The sequence below is a fragment of the Gymnoscopelus braueri genome, assembly GCF_963280865.1.
Source record: "Gymnoscopelus braueri genome assembly, chromosome: 8".
NCBI lineage: Eukaryota > Metazoa > Chordata > Actinopteri > Myctophiformes > Myctophidae > Gymnoscopelus > Gymnoscopelus braueri.
The window spans coordinates 22,796,690-22,818,524 of record NC_137609.1 but is presented as its reverse complement, the minus strand read 5'-3'; the positions used below and the strand labels follow the sequence as shown (position 1 = coordinate 22,818,524).

Sequence of the window (21,835 nt, the reverse complement as noted above, 5' to 3'; positions counted from 1 at the left end):
CTAGTAACTACAGTTTTCAAATAATTGTAGTGGAGTAAAAGTACAATATTTGTCTCTTAGATGTAGTGGAGTAAAAGTATACAAAATTGGAAATACTCCAGTAAAGTAAAAGTACCTCAAAATTGTACTTAAGTACAGTACTTGAGTACATGTACCACCACTGCTCGCACCTTCTTCTTCCTCTCCCTCTCTCTATCGTGTGTGTGTGTGTGTGTGTGTGTGTGTGTGTGTGTGTGTGTGTGTGTGTGTGTGTGTGTGTGTGTGCACGCACAGTCTCGCACACACATACAAGCGTTGTCTGTTACAGTTCTGAAAGGTCAAGAGTGGAGACTCGCCTCATAAGAGAAGTCTTTAATAGCATGAATCCGACTAGAAAAGATAGATAGATAGGAGAATGAAAGCTTCGCTAAAGTCATGGCACAATTTATACATTTTCAAACCATTTCAATTTATTTGATAGTGTTTTTATTTTATTAATCTTTTTGAGTGCCATGCATATTTTGAAAGTAATGCATCGCTCACAATGGCTTTATATTTTTCAGGCAGACTTGCCGTAACCTCTAACACATAATGGATTGGGGTTGGTTTGTCACTGAGCTTTATTACTCAAAAGCATATACAATATAATTCAGTTGTATCTGATCTCAATTGCACAAGTCCACTGATAACTCCCCAACCCATTGAGATTGATTATACAGAAAACAGATGCTTAATGGTAGACAAGCCTTAAAATCAAGCTTGATTCTGTTTCTTTCCTGCCAAAAGCCATACTACGCAGCCTACCATGAACATATCTTACAATGTTTAAAGCTGAAAACCGCAACTTTCATGCCCTACCTGGGTTTTGAACTCGAGTCCCGAGCCCAGAAATGTTTAAATGCTTAAGATTCTGGCCCGGTCAAAGTTAGAATTCACCATACGCTACTGCTCTACTGACAATAGTTTAATGAAAGGAAGGACGGGTGCAGACTCGCAGCAAACACTGCAGCAGCAATCTGAGCGTTTTGATGCTGAGGAGGAGACCCTGAGAGCCGAAAAACATCCACTTGTTTGTCAGACTACTGCTGCGGTGTATTCAAAAACTTAGTTTGTTTATTTTTGGTGCTTTTTACCTATTTTTCTCCCCAATTTAGTTGTTATGCCAATTGATTCCTTCTCACACACATTTGTATGTTGCCACTGCTGTTGTATCCTACTGACTTGCCTGCCAGTGAGGAGCCCCCACCGGGGGGTGGGGCCACCCAACACTCCCTGCAGTGACAAATATCGCTGAGCAGCAAATGGAAGAGCCTGGAGTCCACGTCCAAATACCACAGTTGTGTGTTATAATACAGTTATATAGTATTAACATTCTCTACCATACACAGTGGTTACAATTATCTTTTGGTCACACAAAAAAAGTTTTAAACTTTAAAATTGCAACTTTAAAAAGTCCTGAGATAATATGTAATCTGTTCTCAGGAACAATTCTAAACATTTTGGCTGTGGCTGGTACTGCACTTCCTATGACTCTGCCAGCAACGAGAAACACTGCATGTGCCATGATTATTGTTTTCCCCATGGCTCACTGGGAAATGGAGTCCGTTAACACCCACCTCCCTTTTTCCCGTAACCTACACAATCCATGCCTCTTCCTGAAAACAACCTGCCCTATAGCTTGAGGGAGGGTCTTGTGGATCTGTATAAATGGAAAGATTGATAGAGTCATAGAGGACAGTGGAGGAGAAAGAAAGAGAGAGAGAAATTTGGCTTGTCTTCCTTTTAATAGTTGTGTAAGAGCTGGCTACCAGCAAAAAGAATAATGATTCTGTTCTTGTGTGCTGAACACTCTTACCCTACGGCTCTGTTCTCTAAAACTCCTAAACAACTTCTGCTTCAAGATCTCTCTCTCTCTCTCTCTCTCTCTCCCTCTATCTCTCTCCCTCTATCTCACTCTCTTTCTCTCTCCCTCTCTCTCTTTCTCTACCACTCACTTGCCCTCTCCCACCCTTTATGGTCCTCTCTGTTTTGCACACTTTCACTCTCGCACCTTCTTTCACTCTGGCCCTGCCTCTTGTCTCTTTCCTCTGTGTGTGTGTGTGTGTGTGTGTGTGTGTGTGTGTGTGTGCGAGTGCGAGTGTGTGAGTGTGTGTGTGTGTGTGTGTGTGTGTGTGTGTGTGTGTGTGTGTGTGTGTGTGTGTGTGTGTGTGTGTGTGTGTGTGTGTCTACCCCCTTCACGTTGTTTTGCTCTCACTCCATGCATGTGTCTCTACCCTGTGCCTGACTGTCCCCTTCTCATGGCCTCCTTAGCATGTGCGTGACATGGAGAAGCAGTTCCTGTGGTGTGCCTACTGGGTAGGCTTGGGTATCCTCTCCTCAGTGGGTCTGGGCACCGGCCTGCACACCTTCCTCCTTTACCTGGTAAGGAAACATTTCTAATACACTTCGTATAGCTGCTGCGCCAGAGCTGTTTACTTATCCATGCATGTTTATGACAGGGGCTCAAACGTAATTACAGTGGATGATAATGCATTGACGTAGGTCTTAAAGTCAGTGTTTAGCCTATGTGGGTTTGTTGCTAAGGCTTTAATGATGGGCACAACAAGCAACATAGTTAAAAGCTTATGGAAGACTCCCCATGTGTTGGAGGGGGGAGTACACGTTTTTGAGTGCATTTTCTTTTCTTTTCTTTTTTTGCGTTTTTGTGCGCACACGCGCACAGAATGGGGCGGTGTTGAATTCTCCTCTGTGAATAGGCAGTGTGCGGCGGTAGCCGCACTGTTTTGACAGGCAGTCCAGGAACAAGCGCACTCACTGACCCCTCTGACTGAGTGCACACCAAGCCCCCAGGACCGGGAGGGGGGTCTGTGGTGGGGGTAGTATAGTGGCCAACTCTGGTACTACAGTTTGCCCCAAAAAAGCATTTTTCCCATACACAACCCATAGAAAAACACACCTCTCTATAAACTTTCAAGATACCTTGAAATATGCATGAGTTCAAATATTTGTATTTATTTACTTTTTTGATATGACAAAATGACAAAATCAGTCCGTTTTTTTAATTAATTTTGTATAAGTTTCCCAGAGCACAGCAGAGCTCATTTTGTGTGTGTGACATCATTTCAGGGTGTGAGTGGAGTACAAGCCTATGGGCTCTGGCTCATAAATGTGCAGGTTGGTTGGTTGTCTGCCTGGCTGGTGTGCAGCGTTGTTTACGTTAGGCACAGTTAACTCTTGCTCAGCTGCTCATAACATAATTGAGAGAATAGTGTTGACAAGAACATTGCCGCTAAATGCCTTAGTCATTCAAATAATACTACTATTGGACATCATTTTGTCATATTCATTTAACTAACTGATGTTGGGGACCTCCAGTTGAGCGATGCATGGCTGAAGGTGTTCGGTTTGGTGGGTCCGCAATATAAACGAACCTGAAAGACCCTGAACCCACATATTTGTCTACAGTATTGCGAAACTTTCACCCAGAGTTATTGCAGAATTACAGGTGATTCAATTTTTTTTTTTTTAATAAAGTGTGCTCATAAAGGAATTTGACTTGGTGAGACAAACAGACAAATAGCAACAAACACAATATCAACTTTTACAAACTAAGTCATGGATATTTATAGATGAAAGATAAAAACAAAAACGTGGCTATGTTTATATTATACCACCAAATCACTCCTCTCCTCTGCTCCTCGCTCTATACACATACACTGGCACTCCCCCGGCCGTAGCTCGCTGGTTCTTTAAATACATCCATAGGGCACACGAGGATAAAAACATTCTCCCCTCCCTCACTGCTCTCCCTGTCACACTTTCGTTTCTCGTGCTCTCTTAAACCTAATTCATACGTAGGCGTGCAACTGCACGAAGAAAAAATGTACAACGCATCACGTTATGTGGTCGTATGTACTTTAAATTAGGCTTTACTCCCTGTTGTTTCTCTTACTCTCACTTTATTTTTCTCTCCCTCCCCTACTTGTTCTTCGTTCCACCTCTCTGTCAGTACATTCTGTAACTCTGTTGCACCCCTCCCTCTGTGTTTTGCTCACCCCCTCCTCTCTGTGTGTTGTTGAGTATCAGGGGGCTGGCGAACGGGGTTCCAAAACATCTGGTTGTCTTTACTGCTCAGTGTATTACAGTGAGCCCCATCTGTCATCTAGGAGTCCGCACTCGCAGTTGTGTCCCTTTTTTGTCCAGTGAGGATGAACTGGAAAATGTTAAAGCATATGTCCTCCATTCTGTGTTTTGGAAAGGAAAACTTTGCACTCCCAAATGTAATCTGAGAAGGTTTTTTTCTTTTCTTTTTTCTCTCAGTTGTGGCGCAGGCGCAGCTTACTTTTCTACTAGACAGTCCAAAGTAGGATGACACCATCTAGTGACCATGTCTGGTGTTGCAGTTTCTGATGGGTCAGTGGGTTCATGAAATGACGCACTTTGATTGAACATGAACTTAGAGTTGCTGTGTTTTGTGTTTTATAGAGGAAATCCTTGTTTGTATAGCATTCGTGTCCTATCCACAAATGGCAACCTTAACTGCTGGTTAAAAAGCACAAATCCAGCCACAGGTTAGAGTAATTGAAAAGTGCAGCTTCTCTGTTGAAGGCTCATTGAAGAGGTCATTGGGGTGACTGTTGAGTAACTGTAGTATGTGACTTCCATGTGGATCTCGGACTTCATGTGGCCTGCCTATGACATCAGTACTATAACGTCATACTGTGTCATCAGTTATCTCTATATTTGGAGATAACTGAGGTTTCAGGCCGATTTGACCGCCATCGACTTAAAGGTAGGGTAAGTGATATTTTTTGGTTAAAACAAAAAGTATTTTGTTAAAAGGTTAAAGCACTATATTCTGATAGTAATCATTGCTATAGAGTGTTTGTTCAGTAACAGGAGTCTCCCCGTCTCTCCAGCTCTTTAATAAACAGAAAATACATTTTCCGGTAGGTGTCAAAATCTCAGCCAATCAGGAGAAAGTACCCATTTTTAAGCTTAATTTTTATAGTGTTCCGGTTCCAATTTTGCCTGCTCATTTCTTAGTGTCATCACTTACAATTTCACTTGTTTAATCTATATCCTGATTGAGTTCTCTATCCTGATTGCATAAAATTGGAAATGAAACTGCAACTGAAACAAAAATGCATTTTCTGTTTTATAAAGAGCTGGAGAGACAAGGAGACTCCTTTTACTGAACAAACACTCTATAGCAATGAGTACTATCAGAATATAGATATTTTAACCAAAGAAAATCACTTGCCCTACCTTTAAATGATAAAAGTAAAAAAAAAGATAAATCATAAAGGATTCGCGGAAAATTTTATTTGAGGCTAGAATTAACAGAGTGGATCTCTGGATATTTACCAGCTACTGACTTTGAGAGCATGAGCAGTCATCTTGATTTATTGATTGATTGATTTAGTATTTTATTAACAATTTGCAAACAGTACAATTACGCAAGAAATGCTAAAACAATCCTTGATGGCTTGTTTCCATTGGGTTCCAACATATGAAAACAGGCAAAATTGTAGCTACAGTTACCCAGCAGGTGTCATGCCCTTTACACCATCAGGGAAACCACACGTTAGCTCAGAAGCGTAGTGATATAGTTTACTCAATCTACTACATCTACACTGTGGCTCAGATTGCTGCTTTCGCTCAGAGGGCTTGTCAAAGCACAGCACCTATTATCTTGATTTCATCTTTGATGCGTGTGTAGTTGTGTACTACAGGAAGTAGCCTCATTGCGAGTGAGAAACTTGCTCACTAAAACTTCGAGAGGCAGTCTAAAGGCTGTCACTGAGGCGGAAGCTCTAATCATGTTTTGAATTGATATAATATAAATTGGGTGCTCGGCGGGAAAATACCTGCCCATTATTACAAGTAAGACGCGCGAACGCGGTAAGCGAACGCAAAAAAAGAAAAAAAAGAATGAAAAAAAATATTAAAAGAAAAGTAACCAATAAAAAAAAAAATTAAAAAAAAAATGCGTTAAAAGGAGCATCTTAGAAAAATACAAATTCCCCAAAAAAAAACTTGGAATGTTTTTGAACAATTCAACAAAGTGTTTGAAGTGCCTGTTTCACCCACTTCCGGGGGGCGGAGCCAAAATCCGAGCCCGAAGTATTTGTTCGTAGACCCCCACTTAGGGGGGGTAGAAAAAGTTTGGGAGCGATTCGGGCACTTTTCATTTAACATGGGGTTTCAATGGGGAGTTTTTAGGAGCCTTCTCCGGGGCGTGGCTTCCGGGGGAAGGGGCGGGCTTAAACGCAACCTTGACAGGTGTGTTCAGTTTTCAAAGACCTTTCATTTGATGTATGGTACGTCTAAATTGGACATTTACTTATCTCAGAGGAGCTGCACACAGGCAGTGCACACAGAGACACAGAGAGAGAGAGACACAGAGAGAGACACAACCCAAGCAGGGTTACATAGTAAGCTCCACTTGGTCGGAGGCGCGGCTTCGCCGCGCCTCCTCCCGCGTTCGCAACCATGGAGGTTAGGGGTTCGAATCACCACGGTACATTCGGCGTGCTGAGAGTGTTTATATGAACTCAGTTCGGGGAGGGAACCTGGGCAGGTAGGGTGATCTTTGTCTTTGCACGTACCCCTACGGGCTGGGGCAGTGCCTGTCAGCGGGGAATCTTGAACGGGAGGACTAGGATGGAGGCGCTGTATGTCCTCCCAGTAGGGTACAACAGCAGTGGCAAGCTGTGGGAGGAATGAATTGGCATAACGACTAAATTGGGAGAAAAAAAATATTATATATATTGTTCATATAATTTAATTCCCTTTAATCTGTCAGGAAATTGATTGAAAATGTCAGGCCAGGCCTGGAGCTTTAATGGCCAGTAGAGGGTGCCATTAGTCTTTAGGTGTAAATTAGCCAGTCTGCTGTTAGAGAGAAAAATCTGAAAGGCCTTGAATGTATTTTGTATTATGTAGTCATTAAGAATTGCTACACAAGCTACAGTATACTTAATTCTTGCCTCTAGCATTTCAGCTCTTTTCTGTAGTTATGTGAATGTGAGCAAATAAAGATACTAAAAACAGCTGAGAAGGAAAACAAAAGGGTAACAATAGAGAAGTTGATCTCATAAATCATATGAGTGGTTCAAAGCAATGCTTTGTCTAAAAAAAAATAACCAAAAGGAAAAAAGGAAAAGAAAAACAGGGACGTATTACTGCACCATGGCCCAAATATTCTGTAATATTATATAGCTCTTCCCGTATTGTTGCCTCTAGTCATGGCCCTCTCTATTACACTGTAGAAAGGCTGTTTCCGAGCATGAATACTACTGAGTCTATTCACTATTCAGATCCTGCATAGGCACTCTAGTCCTTCATTTAGACAAAGTGCTCTACTCACATGACATCATGTGACTCAGTGTTGTCATATGACTTTCCTGCACTTCACAAATGTCATCATGTGTCTCTCTTTATCCCCCTTTTCCTTTCAGTGATTTAACGTCTTTCAATGAGGCACGCTTCCTAATTTCAGCAAGGGTGGTGCCATTGTACCTCACTCCATGTGACCTCTTAACAGTGACACGGCTGGAATATTTTTGTATCACAGCTTACAGTATGTTAGTGTTTTGAGAGTAACAAATGGATTTTTTCAAATCTATAATAAGTTCACAGCGGTTCTGTGGCTCTGGTGTTGATGCAGGCTGTGGACTCACCACTAGAGGGGGACGGGGAGCCAATAAAACCCCATTAAGAACAACAGACCACAGAATAGAAGTGGTGGCTTCCCTGTTCAATGATTTGTGCAATTGATGCCCCTGTGTCTTCTGTATGTTCACATCCTACTGAGTGGGAAATCAATGTTGACACTGACAGGAATGGTTGTGAGAGAAAGATTATAATCCCCTCTTAATTTTCATGCACACACACACGCACACACACACACACACACACACACACACACACACACACACACACACACACACACACACACACACACACACACACACACACACACACACACACACACACACACACAAAAATACATTTGAGATATTATTATTGTTATTGTTATTATTATTATTATTATTATTATTATTATTATTATTATTATTATTATTATTATTATTATTATTATTATTATATTTAGTTGCACCGCACAATGGGCTGTTCCAAGTATAATTCAGGCTGAACGTAGTGGGAGGGTGCTACAATGCAGCCCCGGGAAAACAATAAAATAATGGTGGAACACAAAGAGAGGTCTGGTTTCAACTGAAGGCTAGGATCATAACACACACACACTCACACACTCACACACACACACACACACACACACACACACACACACACACACACACACACACACACACACACACACACACACACACACACACACACACACACACACACACACACACAGCAGGAGCACAGAACTGCACCTGTGACTGTATCGGCTACATTGACAGTGAAGATCATTATAATCCGTTGGAAGTGGCTTGAATTATTTTCATCCATGTACAAGCTGAAAAGCATTTGTTTTCCAGTGACAACTAGCCCAATGTCACTGCTCTCATACCTTATTTTTTCTTTTCTTTTTTATACACGAGGAGCGGGTTTAGCGATGAGTGACTCTGGAGGGGGGGGTGCTGTAAATATTTTTGAATAGATCTCATCTGAGTCATCCCCACATGAAATTACTTTCAGTAATGGCTGTTGCCATTAAGTCATTATGGGCAGCTTGAAAATTATTGTGCTCGACGTTAAATCCACAGCAACAAAGAATTAAAGTTGTTAAAATTGAAGCTGTACACATTTCTGTTTACACAAAAGCAATCAGGGTCGTCTTTCTCTCCACCTCTTCTCTTTCTCTCTGCTTCTCTCTCCCTTTCTGTCTGTCTCTTGGTGTCTCCCTCTTGTCAGTTTTCAGCTGTTTTATTAGTTTTTTGTCTTTCTGACTGTTCGTTACAACTATGTTGTACTGCAGGATTAGAAAAACGTCTGGCCGTGTTTATAGCTTGTTTATGAGTGGTGATTTACTATCCCTTGTCTATCAAAAATAAACCAGTGGCTCATCTAAATAAAGAAACATTCTGTAGTTTTCTATATTCAGCTTCTTTTTAGGATCGCCAAATTACATGTTGCGGAGGAGGTTTGTGTAGAATATACAGATTTTCCCCAGCAAGCCCCCTGAAATTAAGTTTCGGCTGTTGGTAATTACCAGCAGCACAGCTTTAATTAGCACCAACTATCTCTGTGAGCGCCTAGCAGGTTTGAGAGTATGGGTTCCACAAACTGACCTGTCAGTAGGGGATTGTCGTTACTGACACAGTCATTCTGGGAACCCCTACCACACACACACACACACACACACACACACACACACACACACACACACACACACACACACACACACACACACACACACACACACACACACACACACACACACACACACACTACTGTACAAGCCAGCTAAGTTCACTTGAACGTAATGTCAGATAATACTAGGGCAATCCACTTGCATATTACATTCTTGGTGGGTGTGGATGGGTATACTGTGGTTTTACTCAAACAGTGAGTGAAACTCTGTAGCACTGTGCCAGTACGTCTAACAAAAGGTCAGTGTGTGTGTGGGCACTGGGCAGGGCGGTGTGCCCCGCTCACCTGTCCATTGTTTGCCAGGCCAGTGACAATGCTGACCAATAGCCAACTCTCTGTCTACATTTCAGATCATGGCTCAAGGACAATGCAGTCCCTCCTCACAAACATGAACAAAAACCTGTGTTTCTTTGTTTAGAGCAGTGACTCAGAAGCCTGTCCCTTTTATAGTGCCTGCCTGTATGTTCTCAGCATAACTGCCCGCGCATGAATGGCTAATATGTGCTTGCTGTGTCAAAATGTGACGGAGGCATCACATAATCAGCCATCCATTCACCAGGGGTGAGAATCAACGCTTTGTGTGTTACCCAGCGCGTCAGACACTGACACACCGGGATCAAGTTCAGTAACCCTTTGAAAGGCTGAAAAGCTGCTCTTGACTCACTACTGACTGGTTGTAACAGATCCCTCGCTTCAACTTCAGCACCTCTTAAATTAAATTCAAAGCCATTCATTTTTAACTCTATCTAGATAGTGTGTCAGAACTTTATCGCTGGTGTTTGTGTTTGATACCCCTCCTACAGAATGGCAGTATTAGTTACAGTATCATAAATATAGCTTGTTTAAGCATTTCACACATTGGGGTAGTTAATTAGGTATTGTGTGGTAAAACCTCTGGGAGGGTCATTGTTCAACTTTAGCGTTCAATAATAAAAGGCAAAGAAATTGCTTCCTATGTAAAAACAACAACAAACCAAAAAAAAAACAAACAAGTGGCACAATTGCATTCATTCAGCATTTTTATTAATTCATTCTTTTCCTCATAAGGTCAGAGGCGTGGATCTGGATAAGTGTCTTGTGACTTACTCATGTAGCCCAAACTCAATCAAAGATGAATGCCGCAGAGATGTGTAAATAGGAGCTGTGTGAGTGTGTGTGTCTGAGTGTGCTTTTCTAATGGCCTCTCAATCTTAACTGTCACACCGTAACCATCCAAAGCATGCGCCTGTCTGTCTATGTCTGGGACGCCCCAGGAGTACTGTTAATACCAAGTACAATAACCCCTCACTGTTCAAGACAACCTCCAATGTGCACGTGTGCACACGTGCACATACACACACACACTTCCCACAGGAAGCAAATTGCAGACCAAAGTGGGCTTAGTGTGTAGCCAGTCTGAAATTGCACCACCCCGTCCTGCCACAGCAAACCAAACCAAACCAGACCAGAGCTGGCAGGCATGAAGAACATTAGCAGCTCCCAGTCGAACATCACTGCGGGTAAGGGAAACAGGGAAATGGTGTGTCCACTGTCCATACATTAAGTTAATGTCCCCCTTTAGTTGCTATGCAGACAGCCTATGAGATTGCTATTTATCATGGGAAATATTAATAATTCTATAATTATTATTAAATGAATTATATTTTATAAAAAATATTCTTTTTACTAATTTTGATAAAAGTATTATTTCCCATGATAATACAACTCATATTTCCCATGATAAATAGCAATTGTTGCTACAACAGTATTCTCTAAAGGTCCCCCAAAACGTTTCATACTGTATATCCATTCATGTACCCTGATGTTGGGATTTAAGCAACCTGAGTTATTAAGTATTGTATGGGGAGGAATGTTGATTTTTTTTTTTTACTTGGTTTATTGGATTTTCCACAGAAGCATTCAATATAAGTGGTACTATGCAGATACATAATAGCTTCCTCCAGTGCAATCCATCTAATACAAAAATTGCAATAAACAGATTGAATAACGCACAAAAACTCACAACATCATAAAGGAAATAAAAATAAAAACAGATAAACACAGATACAAAAAAAAACATCTGTCAAACAATACATATCCATGACACATCTATAATCTGCATAACAGCACAACACCCCCGCCACAGCAAACCCATCACATCAACATTCCCCCAGACCTCACGTATCCTCAATCAGGGATGGATTAAAATTCTGGACAAATTGAAAGAATGGACCCCATAACTTCCCAAACTTATTGGAGGAGCCACTTCGTGAGAGTCTAATCTTTTTTTTTAGACAATACAGGATGTCTCTTATCCAGTGAGTGTGAGAGGGGGAAGTAGGTGAATACACAGGACCACAAGCCCTTTGGGCTTTTTGTGTTATCCTTTTAGCACCATTGTATAATCGTACCACTGTACTAATTGCAAACTTTTAGTAAAGTATTCAATCGATCAATCAATCAATCAAACAATGATTTCCAATTAATCAAAATGAGTCTCCTGGCCAATAGAGTGACAAAGGCCAAAACATATTTTTTCAATATAGGGAGCGAGGGCAGTGAAGGGAAAACCCCAGACAAAGCACCCAAAGGAGTAGGTTCCACTCTTTGCCCCACTATCTCTGATATAGAATGAAATATCTCTGTCCAATAATTGTGTATAGAGGTGAGAAATGTTCAAATCTTGATTAGCAGATCAACATTACAATATTATTACAAAATTGCTGATTCATTCTGTTATTGCCTCATTCAATAAACAATGATTAAATGAAAATGCTTTCTACATACCTCACAACAAAACAAAGATCTATCAATGAGCCATAGACTTTACAGTATTAGAATTCACTACTTTTAAAACAATTTATTCACATACATTAATTTTATTATGTACAACATCACAATCAATGTTGATGCGATGTTGATCACAATTGATCAAATGATCACAATTTAACATTTTATTAGTTAGTTAGTTGCAGTGAAAAATTATCTTTATGTTGCTGTGTGTGTGTGTATATATATATATATATATATATATATATATATACACACACACACACACACACACACACACACACACACACACACACACACACACACACACACACACACACACACACACCACTTCTGTAAGTGATTATTCTTTTTTTGTTTTAGTTAAATAGCTATATTCTCGTAGCAATCATAGACTGTTTGTTCATTCAGTAATGAGAGTGACGAAACAAAACATTAGCCGACAGAATTGGAATATGAACACTATAAAATTGAAGCTGATAAATAGGTCCTCTCTTGATGAACCTCCTGATTTTTGTGTCTTTATTAAAGACATTATGACATCAATAATCAACGTCTTTTTAATCCCATTTTTCTTGTGCTTCACTGTACATTTATGCACTATCTGCATATAAGTCTTTATTTTGTTATTTGGCATTGTATTTCACACACACAAAAATGTCATCCAGTGCCTTGGGGTGTAGGAAATATTTCATTATATATATATTTTTTTGAATTTAATATTTAGGGCCCGCCCACTAGCACATAATATTTTCAGATGGGGGGGACAAATAAAAAATCTGTTTAACAAATATTAACAAATTTGTCTGCGGACAAATAACAAATACATATTAATCTCGGGGTCCTTGACATGAAGTTTAAGAACCACTGGTTTTAACAGCATTAGGAAACAAGCCCAAATAAGCAACTACACTTTTGAAACAAGCCCCAAAAAACGCAATCCGCAACTACCAATATTTACAAGCAACTTCACAGAAAAAGAAGCCCAAAGTCACTTATAATAAGTGGACATGGCAACACTGCCTCCCTGTCATTCCCACTCGCACCACACCAAACAGAAACCTGGAAAATTAGGAAATAGGCGCTACATCATTTTGTCTTTTAATTGTTAATCTGTGTATATAAAACATATATTCCCTTTCGAATCTCTTAATTACACCAACATTGTTCATGTGAAGCAGTTTGTTTATGCTTATTAAAATGCTAAAATTGCTATTGTCATTTTGCGCTCTCGGTCTCCCGACGGCAGAGCGGACACAGGCGGCTATTGCTGGCCGCTGGGCACCGGCTCGGAAACAAACAGGCGCGGGGGGAGAAATGGGGACAAGCGCAATGCGGTACTCTCACAGCCTGTTTCTAAACAAACTATTAATTTGAGCTTATAAATAGGTCACGTATTTGTTCAATATTGATTAATATTACATCAACAGCTGCTTGTTTCAATCCTTTTCAAAATGTGCACTTCCTACTACAGTCCTATTTAGGTTTCTTCACCTCGAGTCGAAAACACGACAGGCTGTCAACATCATGTGATAACCTCGTCTCAATGGGTACTGTAAACGACACTCGATGTCCATGACATGTCCATCAAGCTGTTTTTAGCGGAAACACTTCATATGGTAGAGCAAATATCATGATTTCCAGCTTGTCGTGGGGTCTTTAAAGAGCCTGAGAAACAGCGAGATCCCTGTTATTGATCAAACACTCTATAGATCAGATCGGAATGTTTGCAAACAAATGCGTAGAGCTGTATTTCTGGGTAGAATGTCTACAGATATTTACACAATATAAAATTAAGTGTCCAGAACATTAAAATAATATATTTCTAATACTCAATAACAATTTCATAAGTGTCCTGTACTTCCAGAAATAATACTGCTCCAATGTGACAATGCCAGCGTTATCTACCTGAAAATGATGATTTGGTCTATAGAAATTACTACCAGAATATGGATCTTTAACTTGAAAAAAAGAAAAAGAAAAAAGAAGATACTGGTGTGAAAGAGTTGCATAGTACCCCCCCCCCCTCTCTTTCTCTTTACAGTAGTTCAACATTCTCCAAAGACTCCATCAAAGAGACTGACCAGGGCCTCATCTAAATGAAATAGCCATCAATGTTTGCCTTTTCTATTGCCTCTAGCCGTATCCTAGCATAGGAAGTGGTTTGCTGGTTATGATAGCAACCATGAGTGGACCACCATGTCTAATGTTGCTTAAAAGGACCACGACAGCCACACAGACCTGTTAATGACTGGACCGCTATGTGGTCACTGTACACTGGTCACTTTATGGTCAGCCATTAAGGTCTGGTTTGGGGGTTTGGAGGGCTCTACTTAAGGCCCCATAAACCAACAAGGCAAGTCTTCGCCATGTTGGAGAGGACCGCTATGGGCCATGTCTACATGCATCAGTGCTGGCATGAAAATGAATACAGAAGAGACTAGTTTGGCTGCAGCTCGGGAGAAATTCCTCCTGGATTCAGGACGGGTGCTACGTTATTGTCGTAACTGAATACCACGTCTGAATACCATGGCTGTACTTAAGATAATAAACAGCAGAAAGAAGTGTGTTGTGTGTAAACCATGTTGGCTGACCCTAGACTACTATAACAATGGCAGAGTGTTGTGTTGTGGCAGTTGGGTGACAGTTCACCGGACTTTCACATCCTTCTTCTGTGACCTCAGTGACTCAGGCTTTGTTTTTGCTGTGGCATAGAGAACAGGCTCTTAGTACTACAACATTGCACAGGCTCGTATGTTCCTTGTCATGGATGATCACCTTTACTGTAGTGATAACGGTGATGCCACTGCCAATTCCAAAGCATACCGTAGTTTGTTAGATTTTTGATGAAACCATTGGATACCCTTCATTTCAGTATGGTATGAAAATGTTTCATTAATTTTAACTATATATACTGAATGACTTTCAGGGCAATTTATTAAATTTTTTCCCCAATACTTTTCCCAATATACCCCCTTTCTCCCAATGTAGTTTTCCAATTCCCCTTGTACTGTAGTCCCTTGTTGCTGCTGACTCTACTTGTTGGATCGTTGGAAGGGTGTAGACAAGCATGTGTCACCCCATCTACACGTGGCGCCGCCAGTCCACTTCTTTACACCTGACAGCAGGAGTGTCACCCTGGAGGATGTAACGAATGAGGAGGAACAATGCATTGCGTCACCGCCTTGGCTTCCCATCTGCGAACAAGGCCAATTGACCCATTGTCAGTCTTCTGATTGGTTCCTGACTGACTAACCAGCAGCCCACCACCCACCCTTCTCCTGGTTGTTTATGCCGAATTTGATACAAATTAGGAAAGAAACACACGTTATGCTCAGTAACTATACTGCATCAGAGATGTTCCTTTTTACTTACAAAATAAGAATTGAATGCATTAAATATCAATACGAGGCAACTGATTTTTTTTTTTCAATGGTAGTGGATGGAGAGAGGGGAAGTAACAGCAACGAATGGGCGCAAAGAGGAGCAGGAAGACGGGCAAGACTTGACAAAGTTGTGTTTGTTGGAACGCACAGCCAACTTAAGCGATTTGATGAACGATTGAAACACTGACCGGCAATCAAAATTCATCAGAATTTACAGGGCGTCACATTCAACGCACCACGTTCAACATGGCACATGACGTTGCGGAGAGACAAATGAATTGCATCGTGTGAGTGTCCAGGGACACCAGCCAATTTGCCACGCTTGGAGGCATCAAGGTGAAAAAGAAAAACAAAGGGTTTTTGTGGACAGTAACGGCAGATACATTTATAAAGCACTTTATTTCGCTTTTATTTATCATTATTCTTATTATTAATAATAATAAATAAAAAAACAGTTGAAATGTAGACACTGCTGTGCATCTTTCAGCACCAACAGAGGAGAGTGGCTAGGAGAAAGGCAGATGCTGTTTATTTCAACAAGTTGCTTATAATTGGAAAAGATATTCAAAGCCCATTCGATTTAGAAATTATGTTCAAAGGCCTCTCATCTTTGAAGAATTGTGTGAACCCATGACCTTCTGGTCCTCTTTATCTGTCCCTGCACATCTTACAGGAGTAACAGGTCATCTACTCTACTATATCCATTTTGGGGCTCCCACACAGCTGGAGCATGCAGTGCGTTTACAGAACTTTGCTATGGAGCTGTAGATGCTCACTTCATGAAGCTGTGGATGCTCACACCATTATCTTTATTGTTAACTTTACACTTATCGTACTTGGTGTGGACCAGGGCATGTGAGCGGAGTTGGGCGGGGAGAAATGCCACTCTGCGTTCAAGGAGGCTGTTGTCACGCTCGCTATTCACTCATGTTGATTTAGCTGTGATATAGCTGTGCACATCCTCATCCTACATGTCAGTGAAAATTGGACACTTATATTTAAAATCTCAACCTTTGACTCCCTTGTGATGCAAACATAATTTACACAAAGAATAAACCAACAGATTTAGCAGATTACAGTGAAATTTAAATTACAGAACTCTGAGAGAAAGATGGAGGAACAATGAATATGAGAGAGAGGGAGGAAAATAGTAGAGACAACTGGTAATCGCATGTTGCGCTACTTTCATGGTTTGTAGATTTTCTCCGCATACACAACTATTATTATTATTAGGGCATGCCTCCTGGCGGAGATTTGTGCTCTGCTCAGTGCACCTTTCTACTTCTGCCTTAGGCATGGATACACACACTCTGCCTTGTAGCAGTGATCCACTGATCCACATGATGTGATAAATACATTCCATTTTCAGTACACACTTTGGATTGGATGCATAATTGTCTCCTCAGAGTCTATGTTGATGTACACTTCCACATGGCTGGGGATCCCATTCCTCTTAGAGGCCAGGTGTTGGTTTCCACAGACCGCCACAGGAATGCCAGCAATGTGGCCTCCATTGTGGATCCCACCATGGCCAGGATAGTGGAGCCCAGAACCTCTGTCAACGGCGGGGTGGGTTTTATTGGCTCCGTCCTCATCATCATTTAGTTTTCTTGACAATGAGAATAGTGAGTAGGTGGAGCAGTTATCTCAAACCAAACACAGGCCCTCGCCATTACGTTGTAGAGGCTGTAGTAATGGTTTCATGAGTCGCTTGTCTTATCTCTGAGACCGATACGTGTTAATCTGTGTGCATTTTGTAATGTGTTTCTCGTTAATGATCATCTACCACTCCTTCAGCCGAGCGCATGCATTTGCCTTTGATACTGTGTGTGTGTGTGTGTGTGTGTGTGTGTGTGTGTGTGTGTGTGTGTGTGTGTGTGTGTGTGTGTGTGTGTGTGTGTGTGTGTGTGTGTGTGTGTGTGTGTGTGTGTGTGTGTGTGTGTGTGTGTGCGTGCGCGTGCGTGCGTGCGTGTGTGTGCCTGTGCACTTGTTGTGTGTGGGAGAAAGAACCAACGAGAATGGAGTAATGAAGCTGAGGCAGCTCTCTGACTGTTGAGGGTTGGGCAGCAGATTAGCGGTGAGTCACCTGAACAACATGAGAGGATGGGGCTTTTGTGTAAGGTGAGAAGCAGTGACACAGCATTAGCTCTCCAACAGAGAGGGAGCAGGATCACACAGTCATGCACGCAAGGCTTTCTGCTGGCAGACTGCCTCTCAGTGTTTGGTAAACACACTTCCAGATAGCGTTGAGAGGAATATAGACTTGTTTCCTTCACACACAACACACACGCACACGCACACACACACACACACACACACACACACACACACACACACACACACACACACACACACACACACACACACACACACACACACACACACACACAGGGTTAGGCATGGATCTTTTAGTGTTCAGGTTAGGGTCTGAACACTCCTCGTTGGTCAGTAGGAATGCACTGAGGACACAAGTTGGAGCAAACTAAAATCAAAACTACAGACCTCTCAAAACAAACCAATCAGACTACTACTAGACCTCACACCCAGAACTCACTTAACCCCTGCTCATTATGCTAGGGTGGGATGGCTCATTATGCTAGGGTGGGACCAGTGCCCATGTACCTGTCAGTCAAACTACTTCCAAAGAGTGAGAAACGGGCACCCAGAGGGAGCTCCACTGATCTCATTCCCCCCAGATTCGGCACAAACATGGGATGAATTAATTCTACTATTATGCCACCAAAATGTGGAATGCCCTACCACCAGCAATCAAACTCCTAAAAAAGAGCACCATAAAAGAGCACCTGTCTGCAATTTGCAACTGGACCTAGACAAGTCTTCTAGCTTGCCAAAAGAAATTCCTTATGTACATCATTCTCTTCATCATTATCTCTGTACTGCTGCCCCCAATCCATCGGTCTGTCTCTCACACACTCGCACTGTCTCTCAACATTGCTTGTCTTCTTCTGACAAGTTACTTGGTCACCATAATTATGGTTAAATTCTAATTTGTGAAGCCGTTTATAAATTAAATATGAGCACTGTCAGGTTGTCCCTGGCACAACAGGACATTCTTAACTCTTTGCCTACCACGATTTTTGGCAACAGACGCTTTCCAACGCTTACCACCGCTGACGTTGGAGCGGTGGAGAGCTACCTTTATGCGTGTGTCTCAGGGCACTGTGCTCCCAGTGGAACTAAATGAGAGGATGTGTGGCCATGGGTGTCCACATAGGGTGCATCCACACATGAGATGCAAGTTGACGCTAGGGTCACAAGCCCTTGTTCCGGTTCCGGCCAATTCTGGCCATTACTCAATGAAAAGAGGAACCCGGATATGCGCTTCAGACGCGCGTCGGGACGGTTTTTCCGTTTTTTCCTATAACATGGGAGTGGATGAGACTTCCGACTTCCAAGCGTCAACTTGCATCTCATGTGTGGATGCACCCATTCAGACTGGGTCAAAAATAGTAGTTTCCTGTCTCCCCATTCTGGGTCTCCAGCAACGTTCTCACTTTATCTTAAGCCTCCCTAGGAAAACAAACCGTTTTCAGGTTCAGTTCTCGATAGAAGGGTGTTGTTTAGTTTTTCTTTGACAATAACTTCTACAAAACTGAGGCAGAAGGCCCACTGTAGAAGCTTAGCCTTAGCTTAGCCTAAGCTTAGCTTAGCCTCCACCACCACCACCAGTATAATCTTGAGTCATCGAGAGGTACAGGGAACACACATGGCTCTTGAAAGATGTTACTGTTTCCTGTTGCCTCACACACTGCTGTCCTGCCCAGTCCTGTCCTGTCCTGCCCTGTCCTGTTCTGTCCCAACACCGGAAGTGGTGGCCCCACCCCATTTGTCAGATTGCTTTGGCGGTATGTTGCATAATACCCCAAACTGCCCCTGTGACACGGAACAGTGGAACATGCGTCACTGGGTGCACCCCTCCTACACTCTCATACGCATGGATGTAAACACACGGACCAGCTAGCCACAGAACACGCACTAAGCACACAGGCCACACATACACTGACCTAATTCATAGACCTGCCCTTGTTTGTAAACGTTACAGCATAATCATAATGTATCATAATAATAACATATTATTGCCAACTTTGTTCAGCCATCTCAAGCATCCACTATTTCAGATCCGTGAAGATAATGTTTTTTTTTTTTTAAATGTGTGTTTGTTGTTTTTAGACTATAGCATGTGTAGTTAGATAAGAGAGTGTAATGTCATTGCTTTCCACAGCTGCTATAGCCTAGAGACTTTTCAGTATCAAATTGAACCACTTATAGTATCAATATCTTCCTTGTTCCATTCAGGAATTTACCTTGATACGGGTTATAAGACCAGAAATAAATGAACTTGGCATTTTGACAAACCTGTGCAATGGAAAGTCAACTATTGGAACTGTCTAAATGGCTTTTACTTTATTAGACTCACCTTGCTGATGAGTTCATATCAAAATGCAAAGGTGATTATGTTGGTGTTTGTACGCGATTGTGAGTTTAATATCCAGATTGTGAGTGATTGATTCCCCCCCGGGAAGCTAATAGTGGCATTGTGTAGCCATAGCTCTATCAGGGCTTTCCAAGACTAAAGTGGACAGGTCGTTAACCAAGATAGTTGCTTGAAATATGTGATTACATAATATATGGGGATTTTCCTGTCTATCATACATACCCTGTGTTACAATATACATATTTCATTGTCTCTCTCATTATTACATCATATCCCTCCTGTAGACGCATGCTTATATTATTTCACTCCATTATTTCCCATTTTCGGCTTGCAAGCCTTTTGTGTTTGACACATTTTTGACCAGGTGCACTTATGTGTGTGCCAGTGCGTGTGTGCATTAGAGCTCGCTCCTCTCCCACAGCCTTTGCTTTAGTCTTTGATCTTTTTTCCTGCTCGAGGCCTTCCACTGTCCTGGTCCCCTGACACTTGCATTATTCTCTTCCATTCTTTCATAGTATGTTCTGAACTGGCAGAAACCAAGTAGTCACTCGCCTCCAATCCTCCATTCAGAAATCCCCTGTTTGAATCATGTACAGTAGAAAGCAGGTAGAAAGTGCATTCGCCCCTACATGTAAATTAAAAAGATGGAGAAGTTCCATTGTTAGTGAGAAGAGGTGACATATAGACTGTTAATATTAGTTTTCATGTTACCAGTATTTGAGTAAATTTTCCCTCATACGCTAATAACTAATAGGGATCTTCCTCTGACTCAGAAGTACTCCCAACAGGTGCACTGACTCCCACTCTGTTCTCCATTCACTTTTTTATTTTTTATTTCCATCTGTCCCTTTCTGTCATTCATTCATTCTCTCTCTCTCTGTCTGTCTTTCTCTCTCCTCTCTCTCTATTCCATCTGTCTCTTTTTTTTCTTTCCGTTGCTCAGGGTCCACACATAGCAGCAGTGACCGTAGCAGCATATGAATGTGGCTCAGTGGATTTCCCCGAGCCCCCCTACCCGGAGCAGATCATCTGCCCACAGGCAGAGGCACCTGTGGCGGGCTCCGAGGCCAACCACGTGGGTGTGGATGCTCCAGGGGTGGAGGAGGTGGTGGGGGCCGCAGCCCTCCAGGGAGGCATGTCTCTCTGGACCATCATCTCCAAGGTCCGACTGGAGGCGTGCATGTGGGTGAGTCCATGCGTTGGTTGGTTGGTTGGTTTGTTGGTTGGGTGGTTGTCAGTTGTTATAGTTTTAAATGTTAAGTGTTTCTGCGTCATTGCCAGAACAAACTCCTTGTATAAACCTCATACTTGGCAATATAAGAGTCCCTCTACGCACGTAGGCTGTGATATCTGCAGTACTTGCACATTCACTGCAAGTTTGTTTAATATTTACTCCAGTCAGTTATTTTGTATTGATTTATAGATGCTTACACACAACAAGGAGTCGATATGTTATTAGTAGGCCTACTAACACTCATTTAAATTAATCATTAATCAGATTAATTTAATTAAGAATGAAAGAAACACAGCTGACAGGTACACATCCGAATCAAAATGAGTTTTGTCCTAATTTAAACAGATTGCATGATGGTCATCTGTGTGATGACACTCAATGTGTGTGTGTATGTGTGTATATATAATTATCTTTTTTGTATTATTATATATTTTTTTACAACTGATACATTGTTGCTTTTGAACAGTTTTCTCGCTAAACTGAATACAAATGTATAGGCCCGCTGTTCCACGCCACTGATGCTCTGCTCCTGAAACGCTCCCGCTGTCATTTGAAGCCGTGCGGAGTACGGAACAAAACCATTTGAAGCCATGCAGAGTACGGAACAAAACCGTGTTGCAGATCATAGGTCCAGGGGTTAGTCATGTTATTTCACAGTGGCCT

At 41.8% G+C, this 21,835-nt stretch overlaps 1 protein-coding gene across 1 annotated transcript in view; it reads left to right on the top strand.

Moving 5' to 3' along the window:
• LOC308091125 (vacuole membrane protein 1-like) overlaps positions 1 to 21,835 on the top strand; it is a 76,756-nt gene that overhangs the window by 6,559 nt on the left and 48,362 nt on the right. The window contains exons 5-6 of the mRNA XM_080436496.1: positions 2,290 to 2,400; positions 20,882 to 21,124. Coding sequence (XP_080292622.1) covers positions 2,290 to 2,400; positions 20,882 to 21,124 — 354 coding nt within the window. The remainder of the gene's footprint in view (positions 1 to 2,289; positions 2,401 to 20,881; positions 21,125 to 21,835) is intronic.